General features: G+C 48.3%; 4 protein-coding genes across 5 annotated transcripts; 3 read left to right on the top strand and 1 right to left on the bottom strand.

Annotated features, from left to right (window-relative positions):
• Positions 1 to 749: 749 nt before the first annotated feature.
• On the top strand, positions 750 to 3272 carry LOC128087672 (T-cell surface glycoprotein CD3 delta chain-like). The gene is made up of 5 exons (XM_052697498.1): positions 750 to 898; positions 1490 to 1711; positions 2093 to 2224; positions 2603 to 2646; positions 2970 to 3272. Exons 1-5 carry the CDS (start codon positions 826 to 828, stop codon positions 3030 to 3032), a joined length of 534 nt encoding a protein of 177 aa, XP_052553458.1. The 5' UTR covers positions 750 to 825; the 3' UTR covers positions 3033 to 3272.
• A 1937-nt stretch (positions 3273 to 5209) lies between these two features.
• Positions 5210 to 10193, bottom strand: LOC128087673 (T-cell surface glycoprotein CD3 epsilon chain). Its single transcript, XM_052697499.1, has 7 exons — positions 10073 to 10193; positions 9841 to 9955; positions 9068 to 9088; positions 8562 to 8762; positions 7896 to 8048; positions 6892 to 6938; positions 5210 to 6544 (listed from the first exon to the last, which is right to left on the bottom strand). Exons 2-7 carry the CDS (start codon positions 9887 to 9889, stop codon positions 6488 to 6490), a joined length of 528 nt encoding a protein of 175 aa, XP_052553459.1. The 5' UTR covers positions 9890 to 9955; positions 10073 to 10193; the 3' UTR covers positions 5210 to 6487.
• Positions 10194 to 13048: 2855 nt separating this feature from the next.
• On the top strand, positions 13049 to 18501 carry MPZL2 (myelin protein zero like 2). Of its 2 annotated transcripts, none has more exons than XM_052697497.1 (6): positions 13049 to 13406; positions 15309 to 15475; positions 16037 to 16247; positions 16495 to 16639; positions 17009 to 17093; positions 17630 to 18501. In XM_052697497.1, the coding sequence occupies exons 1-5, from the start codon at positions 13352 to 13354 to the stop codon at positions 17064 to 17066; spliced, it is 636 nt and encodes a 211-aa protein (XP_052553457.1). In that variant the 5' UTR covers positions 13049 to 13351; the 3' UTR covers positions 17067 to 17093; positions 17630 to 18501. The 2 variants fall into 2 exon arrangements, with proteins under 2 accessions (XP_052553457.1, XP_052553456.1); XM_052697496.1 differs by having other exon boundaries at positions 13050 to 13406; positions 17006 to 17093.
• Positions 18502 to 18662: 161 nt separating this feature from the next.
• MPZL3 (myelin protein zero like 3) lies at positions 18663 to 24514 on the top strand. Its single transcript, XM_052697495.1, has 6 exons — positions 18663 to 18804; positions 19801 to 19967; positions 20948 to 21158; positions 21775 to 21937; positions 22738 to 22795; positions 23376 to 24514. Exons 1-6 carry the CDS (start codon positions 18732 to 18734, stop codon positions 23400 to 23402), a joined length of 699 nt encoding a protein of 232 aa, XP_052553455.1. The 5' UTR covers positions 18663 to 18731; the 3' UTR covers positions 23403 to 24514.
• Positions 24515 to 24583: the final 69 nt, after the last annotated feature.

Below are 24583 nucleotides of genomic sequence, written 5' to 3' on the forward strand. Positions count from 1 at the left end.
CCACCGCCTCTCTGGGCAACCTGTGCCAGCGCCTCACCGCCCTCACTGCCAAACCTTCCTCAGCTCCACCTCAGTCTCCCCTCTTGTGGTCTGAAGCCATCTCCCCTTCTCCCATCACACAGACCCACTGCAGAGTCCGTCCCCTCCCTTCTCACAGCCCCTTCAGATGCTGACGGGCCGCTCTCAGCTCTCCTTCTCTTGCCTTCTCTTCTCCGTGCTGCTCAGCCCCAGCTCTCGGCCTGTCCTCGCAGGGAGGGCTTCCATCCCTGCCGCCATTTCTGTGTCCCTCCTCTGGCCGCGCTCCAGCAGCTCCCCGTCTCTCCTGCCCTGAGGACTCCACCTGTGGACGCAGTGCTCCAGGTGAGCTGTCACAGCGCACAGCTTTGGTTGCAGCCCAGGGTCTGCTTGGCTTTCTGTGCAGTGAGGGCACACACAGAATCACAGAATGGCCAGGGTTGGAAGGGACCTCAAGGATCACGAATCTCCAACCACCTGCATGCAGGGCCACCAACCTCCACATTTCACACCAGCCCAGGCTGCCCAGGGCCCCATCCAGCCTGGCCTTGAACGCCTCCAGGGATGGACGGGGCACCCACAGCCTCTCAGCAGCTGTTCCAGCACCTCACCGCTCTCTCTGTAAAGAACTTAACACACCTTCCCCCCATGCCCCCCTGTGGGCGTTGTGGTGGGGTGGAGGAGGCTGTTGTTGTTGGGGAGCCTCAGCCCCGTGTTTCCGCTGCCTGACGAAGCTCCGCTCCTCACGATCAGAGCTCTCCCCGCCTCCTCTCCCCTGAGCAGCACACAGAGCTGCCGTCGCTCTGAGCCATGTGGAACGGACGGGCCCTGGGCACCTGGCTGCTGCTTGCCATTGTGGCTGTGGCCAAGTTGGGCGTCCATGGTAAGTCCCAAAGGCATTGGGGGCTGCCCACTGATTGCTGCCAGTGGAGCACAGGGGACGTGGGGATGGCAAAGGGGCCAAAGGAGCAATTCTGTGGGGTTTTTTTGCATGGTTTTCCTTAGGAATACTTGTTTCCGCTATCATCCTCCATGTTTTCTTTTGCCTTGCTCCTGAGGTTTTGCTCCTGACTTTGCATTTAAGGGAAAGGTATCACTCGCTGTCAGAATGTCTCTCTCGTAGTGGCACTCTGTTAGCGATGTGCTCTGTGTGCACCATCATCCTCACGTGTGTGCAGACTGAGCAGAGCCCAGGCAGATGCCTGGTTCCAGTTAATTTTCATTCTGAGAGGGATTGGATCTATACTAGAGCTGCATTAAGTAACTGTCTATTGAACGTTGGACTGCTTTTCCACTGGGCAGTTTGGTTTTTTTGTAGAGATTTCAGTCTGCAGCATCCTTTTCACTGCTCAGGGAAAAACTTAATGCAATGCTTCTACAGCAGCCATCTCTACCAAGGACACTCAGGAGCTCTGCACCACTGTGAGGGCTGAGAATGCAGCCATGAAATTCTCTGCTCTCTTTTATTTTACAGGAGGGGAAATAATTGTGAAAGAAATCAATGGGAAGGTGTTCCTGCATTGTCAAACAAGCAAAGAAGAGCAAAAAAACCACATTGTATGGAAGAAAGGCGAATATCCTTTAGGAAACATGACACAGCTGGACTTGGGTGCAATTTACGACGATCCCAGAGGCGTCTATACATGTTCACTGGGTGGCAACGATAAACCGTCCACTCTCCAGGTGCACTATCGAAGTGAGTGTTTGAAGCTCAATTTCTAGAGCCAGGACTGCTCTAGAGTTTTCACATAAGCCGGTTTTTAAGCGAAATACTGATTTCCCAGAGCCTGAGGGTGGTTCCATTCCTGCCTGTGCTGTGGCTTGCTATTCCAGGATGGCTAGCTCAGAGTGCTGGGCACACATGACAGCTTGTGCCCCTGGGTTGGGTCACGCAGGCAAACCAAGCTTAATCTCTGGTCTCCGCTGTCCTGAGAATAGAACCTGCCTGAGCTGGCAGAGCAATCTGGGCTCAGATCAACCCAGGAGGCAGAATAGAGACAGCCACTAGAGTTGGAGGCCAGGGGCAAGTTCCCGGTACTGATCTTGTTCTCAGTCTTTGTGTTCTTTGTGTTTCCAGTGTGCCAGAATTGCATTGAAGTGGACGCTCCCACCATCTCAGGGATCGTGGTCGCAGATGTTGTCGCCACTGTCTTCCTGGCAATTGCTGTGTATTGCATCAGCGGGCAAGAGAAGGGCCGCATGTCACGAGGTGAGGGGAGAGCCTGCTCATGGGTGGGGGCAGGAAGTGCCTGGGGGCCTGGGCATCTCTGGGGCTGCATGGTACCTGGGGACTTCCATCACTGCCATGTATCTCAGTAAGTGTGACACAGGCACTAGCCAGCAGCCAGCTTGTCCAGGGCAGCCCTGGGAGGGATCACTCCGTGTACCCTTTATGCCCCTAGCTTAGCTTCTTGAGAGAAGCCATCAATCATACAAAGCTGTCCAAAACATCATCCCCAGGACGGCAGCTTTCTGCCATATCTACCAGAGGAAGTCAAAACAGCCAGCTACTTGGGTTTGTTTGCAAATGTTCACCACATTGCCCATGGTTCCTCCTGATCTTTGACCACAGTCTTTCTTTATTTAGCTTCTGACAGGCAGAACCTGATAGCCAATGATCAGCTCTACCAGGTGAGCATGCACGTACATGTGTGTGTGTTTTTGTGTGCATTTATAGGTGTCAGCAGCTCCATTTGGCTGGAATGACATGGCCATGGTGGCACAGCTGCTGGGGAGGCGTGGTGTGGTGCTGTCACTCTGCTGGGAGGTTCACAGCGGCTTCCCCCTGAGTGACCTATAGGACGGTGCAGGCTCAGCTGCCCTCTGCCCTCTCTGGGGTTGTTAAGCTTGAGGGGGGTGGAGGGAGCTTGCCAAAAGCTTGGCAAAGGGGAGACTTGGCTCCGCAAGGCTGGGCAGGCACAGTTGTAACCTGCCTTGCCTTTTCTCCTCCCAAGCCCCTTGGTGAGCGGAACGATGGACAGTACAGCCAGCTGGCAACTGCCAAGGCCCGCAAGTGAAGCAGGAAAGCACTGGCGCCAGTGGCTCCTTCACACGACGAAACCGTAGCCAGTGCCAAAGAGCACCAGCACCCTGCCCTGGCGCTGCTTTGTGAACTTACTGCTGGCAGAAGACAGTGCGGGTTTTTGCCTGGAGAGCCCTCCAGCTCCCTGCCAGGACGGGCTGCTTGCAGCGCTCTGCTCTCTCCGTGATGCATTGCATTTCTGTATTCCTCTCATTAAAGATGATCTTATTCTATGGCCTCCTGTTCTATCAGTTGTGTTAAGGCCTGGGGAGCCATGCAGTCACTGGCTGTGATCTGCTGGATCCCTGCAGAGCTGTGAGGTTTCTGCCTGCTCTAATAGCACACTGTTCTGCCAGTGCAGGCAGGCATCCAAGCTGTGCCACCCCTTTGTGCCCGGATCCAAATGGCATCCAGACCCACTGCTGAAGCTGAAGTGTGGGGACTTTGTGAAGGGAGAAGCTTGCTGCTCCTGACTCATTTAGCTCCACGCTGGGGATCAGGGCCAACAGTATGGTTCACAACACCACTCAGCAGAGCTGACTTGTAGGATGACTGGCCAAAATTGGAGGCTGATTGCAACCAGCACCAAGTAGCAGTTTGAAACCTCAGAAACCAGGTCATCTCCTATGTGCCAGCTGCACACACCTGTAAGTTTTGTTTTTCTCCTTTTCTAAGAATCTGTGTGCTAAGAATCTAAGGCTTTAGAGAGCAGTAGGCTACAAATCGACTTGTGACTCAATGGTTTCATGCAAGTACCAAAAGGGTTCACGCTCAATACACAGTTTCACAGTCAGTGACCTCCAATCTGGCATTTGTGGCACAGATAACAGCTTACAGGCTGTGCAAAGCTGTGGGTGCAGCCTTACAGACTGAACAACAAAGTGACCCATTTTCCTTTGATGTCAGCTGTTTGTACAATATTTTGCTCTTCACATCTTAGTGGCTTTTCCCCTCCAAACTGCTCTGGTGAAGGGTGAGACTGATATGGCAATCACAGGTAGAATATACCAATGTCCTCTTTCCATCTACAAAGCCATCAGCGTGAGCCTTACCAAACAAAGTGACTGGCAGATTGACTGCTTCACAATGCTTTCATCACCATCAGATGTCACATATAGCAAAGGCTTCTATCCACACCCAAACAGCAGGAGAAACCCATGGCGTGGTGGGCATGCTCTGCACAAATCAGAGAGAGAGCAGGAACGGCATTGCCAGCTAGTCTGTTTGTGGGAGGCTGCTCAGCACCTCGCCCTTGGCAAGATGCAGAAATGCTTCTGTGGCACTGCTAAGCGCGGAGAGATGCTGTCACTGGATTTGTGCTGATTGCACTGAGATAAGGAGAAAGTGGGGTGGCTGAGGCAAACACGGGGCAAACATGCAGCCCCCAGATGGTCGATGCACCAGGGCAGCTCAAAGCAAAATTTAGTTGTGCTTCTCATATTCCACCTGTGGCCGTGGTCCGAATGGCTGGGCCAGGTAAGCTTCCTTGGGGCAGTGCTGATATGCTGGGGATGAGAACGTGACCCAAAGTGGTTTCAGAGCAGCTGTGGATTAGTGCTGGCTGGGTCTTGCAATCTCTCTCTTAGATATTTAGAGCTTTGTTTGGTAAAGCCCGCTGTACTGCTTTTAAAACCACATCCTGCAGGGTATGTACAGCAGTCTGAAGCACAATCCTCGCCAGGGTGTTCATCCCTTGTGCTAAAACTCAAGCTAAACCACCCACAACCCCCACCACTGCTGCTGTTTCCTCTCTTCTGAGCTGTTGCTCTGCAGAGCAACAGAAATGTGGCTCGCTGAGCCAGTCTTAAGCCAGAAATGTTTCCACACATCAAAGCACCTCTTGGGCCTTTCTCCTTTCGTTTCTACCAGCCCCACCGTGCTGTTTTTCAGATCACTCAGTTGAGAATTGCTGCGTTGAGTGTTTGGGGCCTCAGCTATTTCTCTTGCCCCCCAAAAGCACACCCAGTCCCATTCCAGCTCCTCTTCATACCTGCCCTGCTCTGAGGCTCAGCTCTCCAAGGCATGGCAGTGCATTTCTGTGTGTGCAGGTCTCTCCCCCCAGAGCCACAGAAGCACAGTCTCAGTCTATTCCTGAGCTGGGAACTCAACACAAAATCTTTTTCCTTAATGGAAGTAAAAAAAAAAAAAGAAGACACAAGAAGGCACAAGAAATCTTTTCTGCTACATATCTGGGGATGTTGGCTCTCATTTTATTAATATATTACAATTTTGAAATGTATATTAAAAAAAAAAAAGCTAAAATAGACTTTTACCAATGGTGAAGTAGTCTGACATCTTTCTAATAGAACCCAAGCAGAGCTCAAGTGCCAGAACTGAAATGGAGAGGAAAAGGGAAGCAATAAAGGATAGATCACAAGAAGCTCTATGCAGCAATAGCTCTGGTAAGTGAAACAGCAAATGCTTCTTGGGCAGCAAATGCACTTGGGCAGCCTTTAGGGTGCAGCCCACTCAAATAGATGTTTTTATCACACATGACAACACAAAATATCAGTAAAAATGGAAGGACAGGTTCACAGAAGAGTTCGATGCTGTCCTGGATTTGTGTTGAGGCCACTATCTCTATGGCCCCAACACATTCTTTTCAATTCCAGCTGTTGCAGAATGGAGTGCTGGTGCTGGGGCTGAACCCAAGGATCTCAGTTTCAATGTGGGAACACAAAAATCCCTGGCATGCTGTTTCAGTCAAACTGAAAACGTGGTACTCATTTCTAAGTGGGAGTCAAATCTAATCTAATCTGAAATGCCTAAGAGCCCCATAATTTAACAGTAACAAAAATCTCACACTCAGCCAACCATTTTAATTTCCCAGTAGGCTTTCAGGTGACTTGGGAAAGTGCCCAATTCCCATCTAACCCTTATGGGATGTTTTAATGAAGATGTGAGACATAAAGGTACCCAGATGCAAAGGGCACTCAGCCCTACTCATTTCCCACAGAAGGGCAATGGGTTGGATGGCCCTATCTGCATGTACTGGTAGCAATTTGTCTCTTTTAGAGAAGGACAGCATTAGAGGCCAATCCCTTTGAGAAGAACCCTCATTTCATGCACCAGCTACCCAGGGAGGAAAGGGCAGCAAGTGGCAGGCAATTGGGACAGAAAATGAAATTGGAGGGGAAGTCAGAGCATGCAACTGAAGCAGAGAGAGAAAGGGGGCGAAGGAGATTAGAAATGATGAGTGATGCTCCAGGCCTTTAGTGAGAGGGAAAACTTCTCTGCCAATGGGCTCAGATTTCTTAGCCCTAATGTCAAACTGAAGGAACACCATGGGGTGGAACAGCATAGGGCAGCAGGACGCCTGTCCTGTCCAGCTGTCGGCTGACCTCAAGGCACCTGGTCTCAGCGGGTCTGCAGAGAGCCAGCAGCAAGCTAGCCAGAAGCACTCAGCTCTTCTGCCTCTGTTTTCCATCCAGCCTGGTACCTGGGGGAATTTCAGAAGCCCCTGTGTTCCAGGCCTGCGTACACTTCTCGCTGGCCTTTCCTGATGGGCTGTGGGAACAGATGAGATGTTAGTTCAGGAATCCTTCTTAATACACTTTCCAAGCTCTTAGTCCATAAAGTACTCAGAGAAAACCACAACAGAGAGACCAGGAACAGAGTGATGCTTTGGCAACGAGCAGCCTGCAGGAAACTGCATTTCTGCTCCTGACTCCCTGTGTCATCAGAGAAAAGGTCCTCCACCCTCCCCTCCATTTTCCTCCACACCCTGCAGAGCTTGGAGGTGGACTGGATGTTACATCAAAGGAGAAAAATAGGACAAATGCTACAGATCCCCAGCTCTGGCTATCCCTCCCCAGCCAGCAAAGAGAAGTGGAAAAAGTGCAGGTTGTCCATACCTCGTAGTCTGGGTTTGGAACAGGGGGAGGACGTTGCATCTTCTGAGCTGCAACAGAGGCAAAGAGGGGTCATCCATGGTGATGGTTCTTCTAACACAGCATGAGGGGCTTTCACAGAGATGATCCCAGGGTAACACGGACCATGGGTAAACTCATGTGACTTTGTTGTGAGCTCAGAGCTCTTAAAGATCCAACTGCTGCAGCTCTGAGGTCTTACAATCATTTAGGAGGAAATCAGCTTTCTTTTTCAAGAAGAAAGCATGAGGGCCCCGTGACCACAGGCGTCTGCCCCACAGATGGGTACCAGATCTACACCCTTCTGGCCTGGGAAGCTGAATAGATGAGAACACATTGCATTGCATTTGAACCCATCACTCAGCAGGGTGATCAGCACACAACAGGGGATTTCAATCTGCTGAAAGATTTCTGTCAGCTTTGTGGGCGCTATTGGAAAAGTGGCGACATCTGATCTGCACAAAGCCAGAGTGGTCAGCACAGGGAGCCCCCTGATACAAATATCACCATTGACACTTCTTGAACAATTCCAAAGTGGCATCATGAGGTCACAACCCCTCATCACTTTACTCTAGCATTTATTATCCATCAGCCCCACTGCTGGACCCACTGGGCCACCAAAACAAGCCCTCAGAAGCCAGAAATTTGAATTTAGTGTTTCAGTAAGTTGTGATGCATCTACTGCATGAGTTCCTGATTCTGGATCTTTGAATGCCTGGGACAGATGCGGTGTTTGCTTCCTCACAGACTCAATGCTGCTTCACAGCAGCCTGTGAAATGGTTTCCTATGAGCAAGAAGCCTCTGTCACAACGTGGCAGCCCATACAGAAGTCAGTTCAGAGCATCAGATGTGGCATCAGGAGTGGGGGCTGGCCAGGCTCTGGGGGCCCTGTGGGATGCAGGGGGTGCTCCATCCACCAGCAAGGACAAGAGCTTAGTTTGGCACGCAGGGCACACTGCGGAGAGCAGACATCTGAAATGGCTCTTACCTCGTGGCCGACTGCCAGCTGCAGCTCTCGACTGCCCCTTCTTGTTTTTGCTGAAGTAATGGACCAAAATCAGAACCCCCAAGGTGATGAGGAGATCCGCGATGATGATCCCTGTCACAGTCAAGGTATCCAGCTCCTCACAGTTTGTGCACACTGCCAGGAGGGAATACAGGAGTGCTCTTAGCCAGGCAAGCTTCCTTTGCAGCAGTGGTGAAAGGGAAAGGCCACGTATCCAAAGGGTTAGTCAAATGCTTTCTGTTCATTATGTTCATGTTTGTTACTCACCCACTTCATGCTAGCAGAAAAGATACAGCTTGGGGTGAGAAGGAGCAAAGAGCAAACAGAAAGGAAAGAGGAAGGCATGGGCCATTCTATCCCCGCTCCATTTCAGTCTTCAAAGAGTCCTAGGGGCTGATGTGAGTACCATCTATACTCTGCTGTTCTGCACTGCCTGCAATGTAAATCATCTCCTAGATCATTATTGCTCTTCTCGTGCTGATCTGACTTTAACCTCTCCCTACCTATGCTGAATTCTACACAGTGAATGCCCAAAGTGCCTCTGCAGAACAGCATTCACTCAGCCCATCTCAACATCCACCTCCGAAAGGTGTTTGCTTTATCTTTAGTCCATGCAGGTTCTCACAGACTGAGTGCTTTTTCACTCACCTTTGGCATTCAGGTACATTGCGTGCTTTTTACCGCCGTCTTCACAAGACAGAGTGAGAGGAGAGCTGTCATGATTCTCTATAATGTACTTATTGCCGTCTGTTTTTATCCCATCTGGCTTCCAATTTATTTTGTTTCCAGAGAAGGGACATGTGATTGTCACTGTGGTTCCAGAAATCTCCACTGTGAATTCGTTTTGGTCTTAGGGCCAATGAGAAGAGAAACCATAATTACAAGGAGATTCTGGCAAGCTTCCCCCCCCCCCCCCCCCACGATCCCACCCCATTTGCTCTGCTCTATCTTTAATCTAATTATAGAATGTAAATTCCCTGTGCATGCAAGCGTGTTTTCTTTAGGTTTTCACACCGACCACTTTGCAATGCTAAGCAGAAATCATCACAAGGTGTCATCACAGAATATTCAACTTTATGTCGGACAGTGTGGCCACACACCACTGCTACTTCAATTTTTTTAATTAGTTATGAGTACCAGTAAAATACACTTACCCTCCTGAGCTGCTGCACCAACTACAAAAGAAAGAATAACACGTGTTAATCAGATCTTGATATTATATGCTTCTCCTACTTTAAGGATCTCCTTTCTGAATTCAGCTGCTTGAGAAACATCTTCACACTCCTATTGGTGCTAAATTAGATTCTGTTGGCTAAGACAGGATGTTGTTTTGCAGTGAAGCTCCTTTCTTTGGAAGCCATTTTAAACAGACTACGACTGAACAGAGGTTGGAATGACTTTTAGAGCCTGCTTAGAAAACGGTTTCTTGCAAGGTTTCTCAGCAATTCTGCTTTATTGCCATGGATCGAAGATCAGTGCTGCTCAGTTTGACATGGAAAAGGCTGCTGTTCCCAAGATAGCAGTGGATCAGTACACAGAGTGGAAGCTATCACACGATCACAAAATGGTTCAGAAAATGCGTGGATAAAGTGTAAGAATGAAATAAGAATTTGAAGGCCCTTACAGTTCACAGAGGAGGTAGTGCCTCATCCTCCAGCTCTCAGCTTCACCCACTCTGCTGCCTAAATTTTGGAGATCGCGTGCTTTAGCGGATCAGTGAGCGAGCAGAAACTGAGTGGGGAGCCAAGGCTGAAAGGGTTGGATCCTCATTTTGCCCTCTGAGAGGAACGCTCCCTCTGGAAGGCAGCAGCTGCACACACCAATTTCAGGAGATGTGGCTGCAGGGACCAAAGCAGCCGTGCTGCCACGCATTGCTGCCCCTGGAGCCCCTTCCCGTCCCTCCGGGAGCCCATCCAGCTCCACTCACCCACACACAGCAGGAGGCCCAGGAGGGGCAGCGGCACCTCACGCCTCATCCTCGTGCTCCTCCTTCTCTGGCTCTTCTCTATCGTTCCCGATCAGATTGGCATCACTGCAGCTGGCTGCGAAGGAAGAAAGAACACGTTGGCTCTTCAAGTTCTTGCTTACAAGAAAGAGGCCCAAGAGTTTTTCCCAGAACTGTGCATGGCAGCGAATGGAGCCGTGCCAAGGAGACTCACTGTTTCCAGTGAAACCTGCAAGCAGCCCAGAAAGACACAAAGCACATGTGATGAGAAAAACTTCTCAGGAAGTGCGGAGGCTCAGCATGTCTTCAAATAACGTCACTGACAGCAAGGGGTGGCTGCTCTGCACCAGCCCGGTTGGAGACCTGCTGTAACTCAGCAGCAGGAGGCATTCACAAGCCTGTGTTAGATTTACCTTCAGGACCTTCTTAAGAACTTTTCAATGTATTACTGAAGTTCAAACTTCTGCAAGCAGCCTAACGTACTGAGGGAATAAACAGAGGAATCAGAAATCATACAATGATGTGGATTGGAAGGGACCCTAAAGATCTCCTAATTCCAACCCCTTGCTGTGGGCAGGAACATCTCCCACCAGCCCGCGTTGCCCACAGCCCCATCCGTGGCCTTGGGCGCCTCCAGGGATGGGGCACCCGCAGCCTTTCTGGGCAGCAGTGCCAGAGCCTCACCGCCCTCATGGAGAATTTCTAACTGATATCCCGTCCAAATCTCCCCTCTTCTACTCACAGCCATTACCCCTTGCCCTGTTACTACACTCATAAAAGCGCGTTGACTTTTGAAAGACTTTCTATGACTCTGGGGATCACGTACCAGAACAAAAGCGGCCAGATTCCACTAGAGGGGGCTCCAGCCCCTCCGACACACGCTGCTCTCACCCCCGCCCTCCCCTGCCCTCACTGCACAGCACAGAAGGGAACTTTCTCCTTCCCAACCCAGAGATTCCCATAGGGCTGGGGCCGTCCCAGGCGCTGCTCCCGCGGGGATGCAGACACGCAGAACGCACCATCCTTCTGTTTTCCTGTGCTTGAAATGTGGCACAGCTGCTCCTACAAAGGCACAAAGACGTTTTTAGGATTTTTTAGGGTACCTGTCCAAAACAGACAGTGCAAAACCAGACAAAGCTTCCTCCTTCCACAAGATTGCACTTTGTTCCTAAGTCTGCCATTCAGATCTCAAGGCTCTCCTTTCTGGAAGCTGGCTTCATGCTCCTTGTGAAGAGCTTACTTATTTACATGGCTAATCACAACGCTGGGGCTTTTGTTCCATTTATTGAGCTGCTCCCGTTAGCTGTCAGCCCTTTCTTTACTAATTTCTGTTTCAAAATGAGAAATTTGCATTATTAATAATGGTGCCTGGAACTTGGTTCTCTTAACGGTTGGAGTCAGTATGTTTTGAAACAAGAAGTTGAATGTTAGTGAAAGATTGCAAATAAAGACCGGCGCAGACCTCCCTCCCCAGTGCTGTGCATTACACAAATGTGGCCATGAAAGCCAGTACTGTTGCTCAGTGGCCAAAGGGCAGTAAATGGAGGAAGGACACTTTTCCTATTGGAATCTGCATGGGTTGCCTGAGGATAAGTTGCTGCTATGCAGGACGGAGTTAAGAGTTGCCAGCCTGGTCTGTGGGAAGACGTGGAGCTGATGTGACGCCTTGTCGTAATGAGGCACAACAAAGCACAGAGTCTTAAATTGAAAATTCCTACAGCTTGACTTCTGGATGAGCCGATTACCTGTAACATAGGTGCAGATCCACGTGCTGCTGGGGATGCCCCAGGCTTTCAGTGATCAGCATGGAATCGGTGACATCTTATTGCAGGGAAGGCCACGAACACCTTTCAAAAACCAGCCCAGCAAGCCTCTGTGAGCCAAAACCAAATGACAGGCTGAGAAAGGAGCTGTGGAGTCTTGCTGCTCTAACCACACAATTGTGCTTCTGCCTGAACATGTGTGAGGGAAAGCTGCATAGCTGGATCCACTAGGCTCTGCAAATCTAAAGAGGAAATCTGGCTTGATAGTCTAGAAAACATGAGTTAACGTTGAACATTTTGGTGCCTTCTAAGCATGAGTTGCAAGTTATATATCCTGGAAGCAGGGTGTATCTGAAGTTCCTCTGCACTGAGGAAAGGCAGGTGAGCCCCAAACACTCACTCTGAAACCGCTGCAATGACAGCAGTTCAGCTTCTTCCAAATCGAGAAAGACTGGACCTGTCTCTCACCTGAGGAAAGAATCCAGTGGTTAAAAATAAGAGCCTGTGCCAACACTCTTCAAGTTCAGACCTGAGACAATGTAAGTGAGTAGCAATTAACTCTCCCAGGACTGTAAGAGACCTGCAAGCCAGGCAATGCTACAGAACTATCAACCATAGCAAGAGCTTACCCTTCCAGCATACCCTATTTGAATGCACTGAATATAACGTGCTCAGATGGTGCATACACTGCGAGCTCAATGCTCTGAGATACATCAGTGGTACAAGTGCTAAACGCCTCATTCCTGCTTTGGCACCACTGCAAAGGCAATTAGCACCACTCACAACGAAAGTTCATAACCTGGGATGGCTGCTTTGGAAGCTGGCCAAGGATCAGACACAAGCCGAGTCGCGGCCAGTAGCAACTTAAATGCTTTCCTGTGATTTATGATCTCTGAATGCAAACACCGTGCTATGGCTAACGCTCATGCACAACTCAGTTTCGTGCTCTCACGTGCCACTGGGAAAACGTTTTGTGTCTCACTGAGTTTCTCCAGCCCCTCGTGCCATGTTGTTAAGCGTGGTGGGGCTTTCCAAGCAGTGCCTGGGCCAGCACTGGCTTTGACTCATGTCTGAGGCTGTTGTCTTCTGACTTTTCCAGGAACTTCACACATGAGATAATGGTGTTTCCCAATTCTTCCACAGGACAGCTGCAACAAAAAGCAGAGTGGTCGCCTCTCTTCACTGCAGGTACCTGTGTTTCAGCAGGACCCCTCCACAGTCTGAGTGCATGCCCACAGTGCTGCCACAGGCTGGCTGTTCTGTTATCTTTTGGGGTTTTTTTTTGGTACTGTTTGCAGCTTTTCAATCAGACAAATAGACTGAATTCCTTCAGGCTATCTCTACACATCTCAAGGCAAATCGATGTTTAGGTGCAAAATGCCGTCCCACAGGAGGGGAGTGGTTTCAAGTGGAAGCTGGGAGGAGGGATGATTGCAACACAAACGAGCAAGGGAATATGGGAGGCAGAAGAAATTAATCTTACCTTGAAAATCTGCCTGCTTTACACACCGAAGTGAGCTGTCTGAGTGCCGCACCTATCCTTCAGTGCGGGGCAGTGACTCAAGCAGGAAGACGTGTTCAGGTTGCTGCCTGGCCAAGCTGAGAGAAAAGAATTCGCTCAACCGTCCCAGGAAGGCTTTGAGAAACTCGTCTCTTATCCAGTTATCGAGAGCCTGAAACAAACTTCTCCCTGTGCTGCTCAGCCCGCAGAGCACGGCCTTGTGTTCCCGATGCCTAGCCCCAGCTGGCTGGGGGCTGTGCTCATCCTTGGGGTACAGCTCCGAGGTAAGGAAGCCTGACATCGCCTGGCCTCTGTTGCCATCTTGACTTTCCTCTTCTCATCCCTTAATTATCATCCTCATTAAGGCAGCGACTTTACAGGAGTCTCAGATGCTGGCTGTGGATGATTGCTGTGATTCTTTTGGTCCCGGGTTCGCTTGCGAGTGACACGGAGTGATTGAATGTCTGCGACAAACAGGCTCAGGTGTGCTGGGGTGGAGGAAGAACACTGGTCTCATTCTGAGCTCTGGTTACACGTCTTTTCCCCTCCTGCCTCAGTCTTTGATCTTACCAGCAATCCGGACTCAGGTGTTTTTTCACTGTCTTTGTTACCGGACAGCGGTGCTGTTTGGGTCCCTTAGGCAGCAATAAATAACGACGGCAAAAAAGTCACTTCAATTGTCAGTGGTTGATATCAGTGTAACCAGAATCAAAATTCAATCTGGGAACACGTCCTCCTTGTGAGAAGTTTGGGAACACAGATACTCTCAGTCATCTGCCTCATTAAATAATGTGTGTTTTACCCATAGTCACAGTTGTTCTTTTTAAGAAGTTTGGAGTGAAAACAGGGAAATTCAATGTGGGATCTTTGGGAGAGAGTTGTGATCTCAGCCAGTGAAGTTTTGAAATCCGATCTCCTTCGGTGTTTTGGTATTTCAAATATTTTCTCCTCTGAGAAAAGAAATTCTTTAGCTATAAATTGTATTCAAACACAGGAGCATTAATTGTCTTTGCTGTGACAACCCCTGATAAGCTCCTTTTCCTTGAGTCATACTGAGTGGGTTATATCACTTTCCCGATGTGACAGAAAAGCATTCATGCTTTCTTTTTCTGCTCTGTAAGGATTTTTTCTTTCTTTCCTTTTACCAGTGGAAATTGACTCATTAACCCAGAGGACTGTGCTGGCCGGTTCAGAGGTCTGAAGCAGTGAGGGAAGCAATAACGTGATCAAGGGGAAAAAGGGGGAAATGAGAGCATCTTCTCCCTGGGTCTTTTGTGGTCCTCTGCCTTGATGTTAGCTTATTTTTAAGCAGCAGCCTGGTGGTTTTCTTAAGAGGATGTTTGTTTGACAAACAAATGTTTGCAGATTTACCTTGAGGATTTCCTGTGTAGATTTTCAACCTGCTTTGCCTATAATTGTCTGGTGGGGTTATGAACCTCCTCAACAGACTGCTCTGACACGAGTAAAAGCAGTGTTCACTGCAGTGTGCATGACACTCAAAGTAACACAAAGCGAGCAGAAGAAGTTCAGGGGTGGGAGGTGGTAACCGTTCATAGATGCTTAGCAGTGCTACTTTAAGGAACAGAGCTGCTTTTCTGAAGAAATCTGCCTGGGGAATTGAGTACAATAAGGTGTAATCACCTGTGATAATGTGACCAGGACAAGCACATGAAGTTATGTGACATCTCTTGTGCCTGTCAGATACAAGCTTATGCAACGAGAGGGCTGGCATTTCCAGCAGCATTGCACCTCCTAGGTGTCGTTTGCTCATGCCTGAAAAGAGACGTTTCCTTAACAAAACAAACCAGTGTCTTTTCCTGCAGGCGAGTCCCTCTCAGAGGTCCCTTCTCCACTCGTAATTCGATCTGTCAGTATCGCACTGCAGTCACAAAGCTACAAAGGAGCCATTGTCCTGGCAATGCGGATGAAAGCAAACTCCCTTGAAAGCAGCAGGGTGCAGCTCACATCTCACCTACAAAAGCCATGAAGCACATGGGATCTTTTGGATTCTGTATACACAGGACTACCACAGTCAGTAATTAAACCGGTGTGCTTTTAATTGTCAGGTTAAACGTTAATAGGGCAGACAGGGCAGGCTCTTGCCTAGAACAAGCACAGATAAGTGATGAGATTACCATAAGACAGTAGTTTTGTTTACTTCCAACCCCTTCCTGTTTTCCCTGCAGCACTGTGGCCTGTTGCAGCCATAGAAGTTTATACTGCTAAGGAGGTGGATGCTGTGAACGGAACTAAACTACGGCTCAAATGCACCTTCTCCAGCAGCAGCCCTATTAGCCCACTGCTGTCGGTGACCTGGAACTTCCAGCCCGAGGACCTGAGCTCCCATGAGCCGGTGAGTGAGACCCTCCTGCTCCATTTCATCCCTGCACACGTTGCTCACATGAACCGCTCCCAGGGCCCAGCACTGGCTGGGTAACAACGCCAGGCACGGCTCAGGGCATGCAAACACACCAGTACGTACATCTCGAGCCTTGCTCTGCTGTTCATGAGGATTACTCTAAGCAAGAGGTTTTGTTTGGATAACCTTGTTCAAGAAAGCCCCTTTCTGCTTAGTTTAGGGTAAGCAGGGTAGCAGGAAATTCTACCTGCTGACAACTGAATCCCATACCTTAGCTAACATCTTGCGCTTAGAATTTTCTTTGGCCAGCATGTCAGGACAGGCAGCTCAACAAGTACTGTCACATAACTGAAAGACTGTTGAACAGCCTAACAAGCCTTAGGCCTGAGAGCACTGAGGTCGCGTGGCTGCTGGAGCATTCTGAAATTGGTTTAGATTCATCTGAGAGAGACAGTGCCAGAACAGCTCTCCTCAGCTCAGGCAAGCTTTCTTAGCTAGTGCTGCTCCGCTTTCCCTTCACAAGCTGCAGGAGTGACAGTTTCCTCTTTCTTCCAGGTATTTTATTATCTCAAGGAGCCCTACACGCCGTCTGCTGGACGGTTCAAAGGGCGGGTCACCTGGGATGGGAATATTGAGCGTTACGATGCCTCCATCATGATCTGGAATTTACAGCCCACTGACAATGGAACGTTCACCTGCCAAGTGAAGAACCCACGAGACATCGATGGCACCATTGGAGAAGTGCGACTCAGAGTTGTGCAGAAAGGTGAGAGGCCAAGAACACCTCAAGAAGCCACGTGAACTTGGTGCAAAACTGGGACGGGTCTTCTTCCACACATGGAAAAACGCATGGAAGAAAAAGGATTATAAAGCGAAAGCAGGAGGAAATGTAGTGGATATAATGGCAAAAAGGGCTTAAGAAAAGATTCTGTTTGTGGGAATAGGTATCCAGCTTCATAGCAGAAGCCCTCAGCGTGTCCCTCTTGTTCATTCACCTATTTCTCTCCATGCAGTGAATTTCTCCGAAATCCACTTCCTTGCCGTAGCCATTGGGTCTGCCTGCGGTTTGATGATCATTGTGGTGACAGTTGTGATTATCTGTCGACATCGTCGGAAGAAACAGCAACAGAAGACGATCGAGGTGGCAGACACTGAACTGTAAGCACAAGAGGGGAGAGGGAGAAAGGCTTCTGGGAAAGCTTGTCAAATATATCTTCATGGACATTCTGAATCATTGGCTTGGGCCCTATATTAAGCATCTACAATGAAAAACTGCCAACATAATTAGCAATAATTGGCTGCTTACTTGCAGTCAGAACAGAGCCCCAGGGACGAATGAGCTGCAGAGTCCTCATTTTGCTCTTGTACTTCAGGTTGGCTCCTTACACGGGTTAGAAGCCCATACAGATCCCTGTTATATATTATGTACATTGCATGTAAATCAGAACCTCACTGCTGCTCAGGATATCTGATGCTAATTTTCTTTTTTTTATTTTTTTTTCTTTTTAACTTTTTTCATAAAAGTAGAGAAAAGGAGAAGCTGAAGAATATAGAAGAGAAGGAAATCACTCCGTTAGAAGATTAGAGGTCTCTGATAGTATATACAATGCAGGTATCTAATCAAACATTCTCTAATTAATGTCTTGATGATACTGCAGACTTTCTAGACAGTTTTATTTATGTATTTCACTGCAGTCAGCAGGCCACAGTAGCCATAAATATGAACAACTAAGACCACAAACACGTGTTGCTCTTGAGGGACCTTCAGAGAAAGACTGACAACAGAAAGGCAGTGGTGACAGAGCTCTCTCTTAACCATAAGGGAGATTTCTCCACTTTATCAATGGGGATCATTGCAGGAAAGCCATTATTGCTACTTTCCATGTTGTGCTTGCTTTGTGGAGAGAGGAATGAATTCCCTTTCATTAGTTTTGAATATGCTTTTTTGATTAATTTAATATTTATTTCCTTATAATCGCTACAGGAGGATTGAAACTCTTTCCAGATTTGCTGGCTTTGCTGGAATATTTCAGCCCAGTTTTTCCCCATTCAATTTCTGAGGTCAACAGATGCTTCTCCTACGTTTGTTTTCAACAGTAATCATGAGTAATGAATCTGTTTTGTTTTTCTTCTAATCCTCCTTCTCAGGTACTTCTAAGGCAGATGGTGAAAGCTTGTAATTTTGGATCTTAGAACAAAGCTGAATTACAGACGCCTGATGCTGGAAGTGTGGTGTCCCTGCTCAACCTGAAATTCTTGCAAGCAAAGAGAATGGCCTTAACATAAGTTGTAAAGTGTTATTTCCTTCGCTGAAGAACAACAGGAGGCCCTTGCCATGAACAAGGAACTGTCCTTAAACTCCACAGCTGCCAAACGTGAACAAATTGGTTGTGAGGATGAAATGTCAGCCGATTTGAACAAAGCACCAAGATGAGTGACTGGCTAGAGACTTGCTGTGTCAGAGCAGGCACACGCTCATGCACCTTAAAAACCCAAAGGTCCATTTGGGCTGCCAGGTTATTGTGCCCTGTCTGGGGTCACATAAAGGAAGACCATTAGGTGAGGGATCAGAGGAGCTGCTAGGACGTACTTTGAATCTCTTCACTACTTCAAATGGAAAGTGTTACAGATAAGGAATGTCTGCCGCTGCTTGTTAGGGATAACTGGACCCGCGGGTGTGTTTTCCACTCCAGCTGGCTTTGTCCATGGGGTGGCTGACAGAACACCTCCCCGTGGCACAGCACTGCTTCTCTGGACATCTTACTCCTGTAAATCCATCTGTTTAACACATACCCTGCATTGCCATCCAACCTCAAGCAAACGGAACCGCAGGTCACTAAAACCACTGAGCTGTCCTGGTGTTTAAGCAACGCTAAATCAAAATATCAGCCTGTTTATTTATAAGGGTAACTTTATGGCTTTATAACTCTGCCTGTAACATGCTGACCACGTTATCTGTACAGTTCTGTTTTCTATCGTGTCCATCGTAAATAAACGCGGTTTGTGTGTAGAAGTGACAACGTTCTGAAAGCGGCGTGACGCCGGAGACGCATCGCACGCTGGGCTCCGTCCCGGGCCACGGGCGCCCTTCGGCCTGCCGGCCAGCGCCCGCAAGGCGGCCCAGGTGAGAGGCGCGGCCCCGTTGCCATGGCGACGCAGGGCGGCCATCTTGGGCCGCCCCCGCCCTCACCTGCGCTGCCCACAGGTGCGCCGCCATGTTGCGCTCCTGAGAGGAGCCTGCGCGGCCGGGATGCGGGGCGGCGAGGCGGTGTGGGTGGCCGAAGTCGGCTTTCTCGTTCCTCGGGGGGCTCTGCTCCTGCTTGGTAACTAACGGGGGGTGGCGGCGGTCGGTAAGGCCGCTGCGGGGGTTGGGCGGCCGCGCGCTGCAGGCACCGGGGTGGGGCGGTGGGAGAAAGGCTTTCTGCTGGGCGCTGCCGGCGGCCTGCGCTCCTCAGCGCTATGTGCCCTGCTTGTCCGCGGACCGACCGGGGTACGGGGGGGGGGTGGCTTAAAGCTCTAAGGAGGGGCTGGGGGTTAGGTTAGATGTGAGGAGGAAGCAATCCTTTCGTCAGGGGGCGGTGAGGCGCCGGCGCTGCTGCCCTGAGAGCTGTGGGTTCCCCATCCCTGCAGGCACTCGAGGAAGGTGGGAAGGGTGTGGGGGGTGTGCAGCCCCCAGCTGGGGTTAGAACTGGCTGTGAGTCCCCTCCCAACTCAATCCATTCTTACTGAGGGAGTGCTCGGGCTGTTGAGGCAGGTTACTTCCTTGGCTGGAGCACTGCAGTAAGGAAATAGAGCAGGAATTGCACAGCACCCTGAAATTTATAAGTGGCCATTGTTTGCCAGTGTGGTGTGACTCTGAACCCAGTCACCAACCCCATCGCTTTGGTGCAAAGCATCAGAACCTCCTGGCAGTGCTCTAAGGCGAGCTTGGTGCGATTCCTCTGAGTTAGCTGACACAGTTTCTTGGTTCTAAAACCTCTTCTACCTCAGAATCACAGAATGGCCTGGGTTGGAAGGAATCACAAGGATCATGAATCTCCAATGCCCCTGCCACAGGCAGGGCCACCAACCTCCATTTGTAAACATTTGTAGGCTTTTGGTGGTATTTTCCAGATAAAGGCCTTTTGGGATAAGTTGCAATCCCATAGAGAATAGAAGTTAGAGGTGTCATCTATTTTTCTTTACATTTCATTATAGTGATGGTAGTCACTGCTGGGCTTCCATCTTTATACTGCACATGCAACAGTATGTCTGGGGCATCATCTCTTCCATGCCTCACAAATAACAAGAATCCTTGTCTTTTGGGTTTTTTCCATCAGGTATCTGTGGTGCTCTTTCTCTGGATATTAAAACCAGTCCGGAGGTGCGAGGTTATGTGGGTGAACAAGTAGTGCTGAAATGCTCATTCAAATCCAGTTTTCCCATCTCTGAGAGTCTGACGATAGACTGGACATACCGGCCCCTTTCTGGTGGTCGGATGGAGACAGTAAGTGGAGCAGGGAGTCTGTTTCAACTGGAAGTTGATCTGGTCCCTGTGCACAGTGAAAATCTGGTGGTATTTTCTGTTTGACTTGCTGTGCTTCTTCATTGCTTTAAAGGTCGGGATTGTTCTTGTCTCCTTTTCCATCTGAAATTGCTTGTGTGTCCTTTGGGCAAGAAATAGTTTATGTAAGTGCATAGAAATGATTAAGTAATCCTTTGGATTTTGACACGAGCTAAATTGTACCCTGCTGCTATATCTAGAATGACTGTAAAGCGTTCAACTGGGAGCTTGCTTGGAGGCAGATGTGTCCTACTAATTTGGTGCTGTAATCTACTCTTGATATACCTTAGAGTAGTGAAAATGCTTGTGAAGATAGGCATCACTGTCTTCAGTCTGTCTCTGAGGTTTACGGGTTGCTGCTTTATCTTGGTGGCAGCCCTTTGAAATCTAAGTATAAATATAGAAATCTGAACACCTGCTGGAAGTCTCTCATTCAAGGCAGAAACTGAAAATGTTTATCTTTACAGTTAATTAGCAATCAATGCTTCCTGTAGAGTTCGAACTCTTCATAATGTTCTCACATCTGGAATAAAAGGACGCTGCCTGTATGAAATGAGGTCTGCTAAGGTTTTGCAGATAGAACAGTAAGTGCAAAAGCACAGAAAGCGTATTGTGAAGAACTGTGATGCTCTCTTGTGTGAGGGAAGGGACGTGCTCTACTTCTTAGCTGCAGATCTGTGGAAGGGAACAACCTGGTCAGAAGGTGATGGTGACACATACGAGCGCCAAGGCTGCAAGATAGAAGCTTTGAAGATACAGTGAAATGCAGCTGATTCAGAATCAACAAATAGGAACTTAGAGAGCTCTCCTGTATGAGCGTTACTCCTTCTGACTTGTTAATCCATATTTCTTCATTACTGCTTGACTTTGTTTTCTTAGTGGACTGTTTTATGAGAGCAACTATTGCTTTTCCCTCCTTTCAGGTTTTTCACTATCAGTCTGTCGCATACCCACCATCGGTGGGAAGGTTCAAAGACAGGATATCCTGGCTTGGGAACGCTGCTAAGGGTGATGCTTCCATTGCCATCGAAAGTCCATCTGTGAGTGACAACGGGACGTTCATCTGCAGTGTGAAGAACCCTCCAGATGTGTACCATAACATTCCCCAGACCGTGCTGATTGTTACAGAGAGGGGTAAGCCTTTTTTCAGTCAACATTCTCTCACCTGTGTGATACAGCTACACTGTGGCTCTGTCTGAACCGTAACAATCTGAGCATTGCATGTGCAGCTGATCCCAAGAGTTCCCTGTAAGATTTTCAGCAAGAGCTACCTCAGCTGCTGTGCTTTCATTGCTGAACACACTGAGAACCACTGAATTTACTGGAGACAGAGATGGAAAAAGGCAGTGGTGATAACAGAAAGTAAAAATGGGCTTTTGTTCAGGAATTCCAGTCTTCAAATATTGCAGTAGTAACAGGGGAAATTCTGGTCAGACCACAAACGCTGACTTCTTGTCATACTTAATTTCATCATGTAATGTGAGAACTGCCCCGAATGTGTAGCTTGCACAGGCTGATGAAGTTACATCATGACCTGCCTTACTTTGTCGTTTTTTGCACATAAAGCATCCTACTGTGCTGGATATGTGCTAGGAGTCCTACAGATTCAGCAACAAGCTGTTTCAAAACTGCTGGCCCTGTGCTGTGTGTAAAAAGGAGATCAGTCTGTCCTGGAAGCATATTTTTCACAGAGCTGTAAGGAAGCCATGTTGAACTAGTTACCATGGGGCTGTTCTTGTCGATCCTGCAGGCTTTTCTTTCCAGCTGACTTCAGTGACGCTGCTGTCCATTGTAGTGTTCATCCCTTCCACTGTTGTGGTTGTTCTGATGTTGGTGAGGATGGGAAGGAAATCTGGACTGATAAAAGAGAAGAAAAAACCTGGCTGCAAGAAATCCTCTGTTGAAGAATCTGAGTAAGTTCTGTCTGGAACCTAAAGCTTGTTCTTCCTTGGCTTCTAGACACTGGCCATTGTTTCTCTGCTGTTCTTCGTTGCATAGCTCTCAGCATCTGCAGTTCAATCACTGTATGAGCATGATTTAGCTAGTGAGCAGAAACTCTTTGGGAAAAACTCAGTTTTGAAGCATAAATGCTTTGCATCTCTTTTCCTGGCTGCGGTGTGAGGCCATGGAAGTGAAGCAGTTTAGGGTTAGACAGTCTTTCACTTCCCTACCTAAACTTATTTCAGCTTAAGTCGGCAAAATGTTTTGCTGACGTGGGCTTAGTTTTGTTTGTATGTAACCAACACAAACTGAATAATGCTAGCTGCCCCAGTGATGGCCTGACCAGAGCTGCGAGTGTTGAACAGCTCCTGAAGGCTGGATTCCCTTCTGAATTGGAGAGGACTCTGTGCTGGGAGTGTTTGGTGTGGTACTGCAGTAAAAGCACGAAAGCAGCCCTGCAGCTGCTGGAGTTGCACCTGTTTTTACAGAGGACTCACTCTGCTCAGTTGTGTTACTGGTATTTTAATACAACACTCTGCTTATTCTTGTAGGTTGTTCCTCCTAAGTGGCAGCTCTTGTTAAATGAAATAGCTGCCTTTTGAAATGAGAAACCTGACACTCCCTATTCTTCTTGGGCTTTCTATGAAGTCAAAGAGATGATGAAAAGCCTTGAGATTCACTGATAGGAGTAACAATCGTTGTCAATAGAAGAGAGATAGTTTGTGTTTGGTGGTGGAAAGTCCAGCCTCATCCTGTGCTTGTTGCTCTCCAGGTCCGAATATACAGAGAGCTGCATGGGCAGACTCAAAACCTGCTGTTTGAACTGTGTGGTAAGTGAAAGTTGATGCCTTTACCACTTACTTTCTCAATATCAGTACTGAGAGGAGGTGCGAGAACATGACCTCTCTGGATTTCAGAGACTTCAGTCTCATTTGGTTGTACTTTTACTCCTTGCTGTTTTCTACACATGAGGGCAGCAGAGCTGGGCTGTGAAGATGCCAAGGAGGGATTACTGTGGTAAATGGTAGATGGGGATCTGAAAGTTTGTGGTTGGTCATAGCTGAAAAACACAGCAGTCTGTGCTGCTTTGGATCCCCAGCACAGGGGGCTGGGAGCCTGTTGAGTTGATGTCTTTCTGCACTTTGTTTTTCTTTTGCTTAAGTTTAATCTGCTGCTGAATTTAAAATACATTTCACGTGTTAGTTGAGCAGGGGCAGTTCACCTGTGCTTGTGACAATCCAGTCCATTTAGCTGCAAGTTTGTACAACCACAAGTTCTGAGACTTACTCAACCACGCCAGCGGTCTGGGAAATATTCAAGCTCTTGCCTGAAGCCTAGCAGACTCAAATTTGTATCAGACTGCTGTCTTGGTATGCAGTCTTAATTTCTCTCTCCATGCCCCCTGCTTAGGACACAGATGAGGAAGAGCCGTACTGATGAATGATCACATGTATGGATAATGAGCAGAATCACAACACTGAAAATGCTGACTAGATGAGTACAAAGGCTGCTGGATAACAGCACAGATTGGAAGAGCTGCTCTCATCTTGGTATACTGGAACAACAGTGCTTGGATAGTTCACTTCTGAGCACAATATAATGATTTTTGAAATCTCCACAATTTATTGAGGGAGCGGGGAAAAAAAAAAAAGAAACTCCAGAACCTCCCTACTTCAGTGCCTACAGGAACCTCAGTGCCTGCAGCTGGACGGGCTGTTTCCTACCAGCAGTTTGACAGTGCTCTTTTCTTACTGTTCTTGGTAATGTTTCCTTGAAGGTTGATGATATCCCTCCTTTCCTGTGTCCTTGAGCTCCACTTGAGAAGTTCTCCACTCTGAAGAACAGGGTACTCCAGGGTGGCACCTGGGCTCCCCAAGCAGTCGTCATTGGGCACTGACAACACATTCTCAGTTTTTGCTAAGGACTTAGAGCAGTCTGATTTGTTGTTACATGCATCCTTTGTCTCAAAGCAAACAGAACCTACTGTTTAATTGTTTCCTTGCTTGAGCTGCCACTTAATTACAGGATCACCATTTTATTCCTACTGTTTTCTGATTCAGCTGCGCAGCAGTGTTACCTTACTTTGGTTTTTATCTGTCCAACGGCTGCATTACTGGGTTCATCTACTGACACGAAGCACAATTCACATACAGCCTGTTTTGTAAATCAGAAATGCGAATGGGGACTCTATGTCTGGGGAAACACAACCCCATCTACCTCAACCACTGACTCAAGGCCTTGGCCAAAGGGATGTTCTGTGTTCAGAAGAACAATCGTCTTCCTCCTCTCTTTCAGGGAAACAGTGAATTTTTGGGAAAGGGTGAAATTTATCACTGCTGTCTTGTAAGATTGAGAGCACCTTCTCTCACCAGCCTTGTTCAATAATGGATTACAGGGAGCAGGGGAATTCTTCTCTAATAGCTGAGGAGCTGCTGTTCTCTGCCTTATTTTGGTACACGGCATTGGTTGAATGATCTCCTTCCATGTATGTGGTTCATGTTTACTGCCTACTTTGCACTGTTACCAATAAATTGCAATGCTTCAGTCAAGGCTGTGGATTTCTTTATTCGGCCACGTGTAGGTGAATGTACTGAACTCACAAAACTGCCATCCTGACT

The sequence above is a fragment of the Tympanuchus pallidicinctus genome, unplaced genomic scaffold, assembly GCF_026119805.1.
Source record: "Tympanuchus pallidicinctus isolate F22 unplaced genomic scaffold, pur_lepc_1.0 scaffold30, whole genome shotgun sequence".
Classification (NCBI taxonomy): domain Eukaryota; kingdom Metazoa; phylum Chordata; class Aves; order Galliformes; family Phasianidae; genus Tympanuchus; species Tympanuchus pallidicinctus.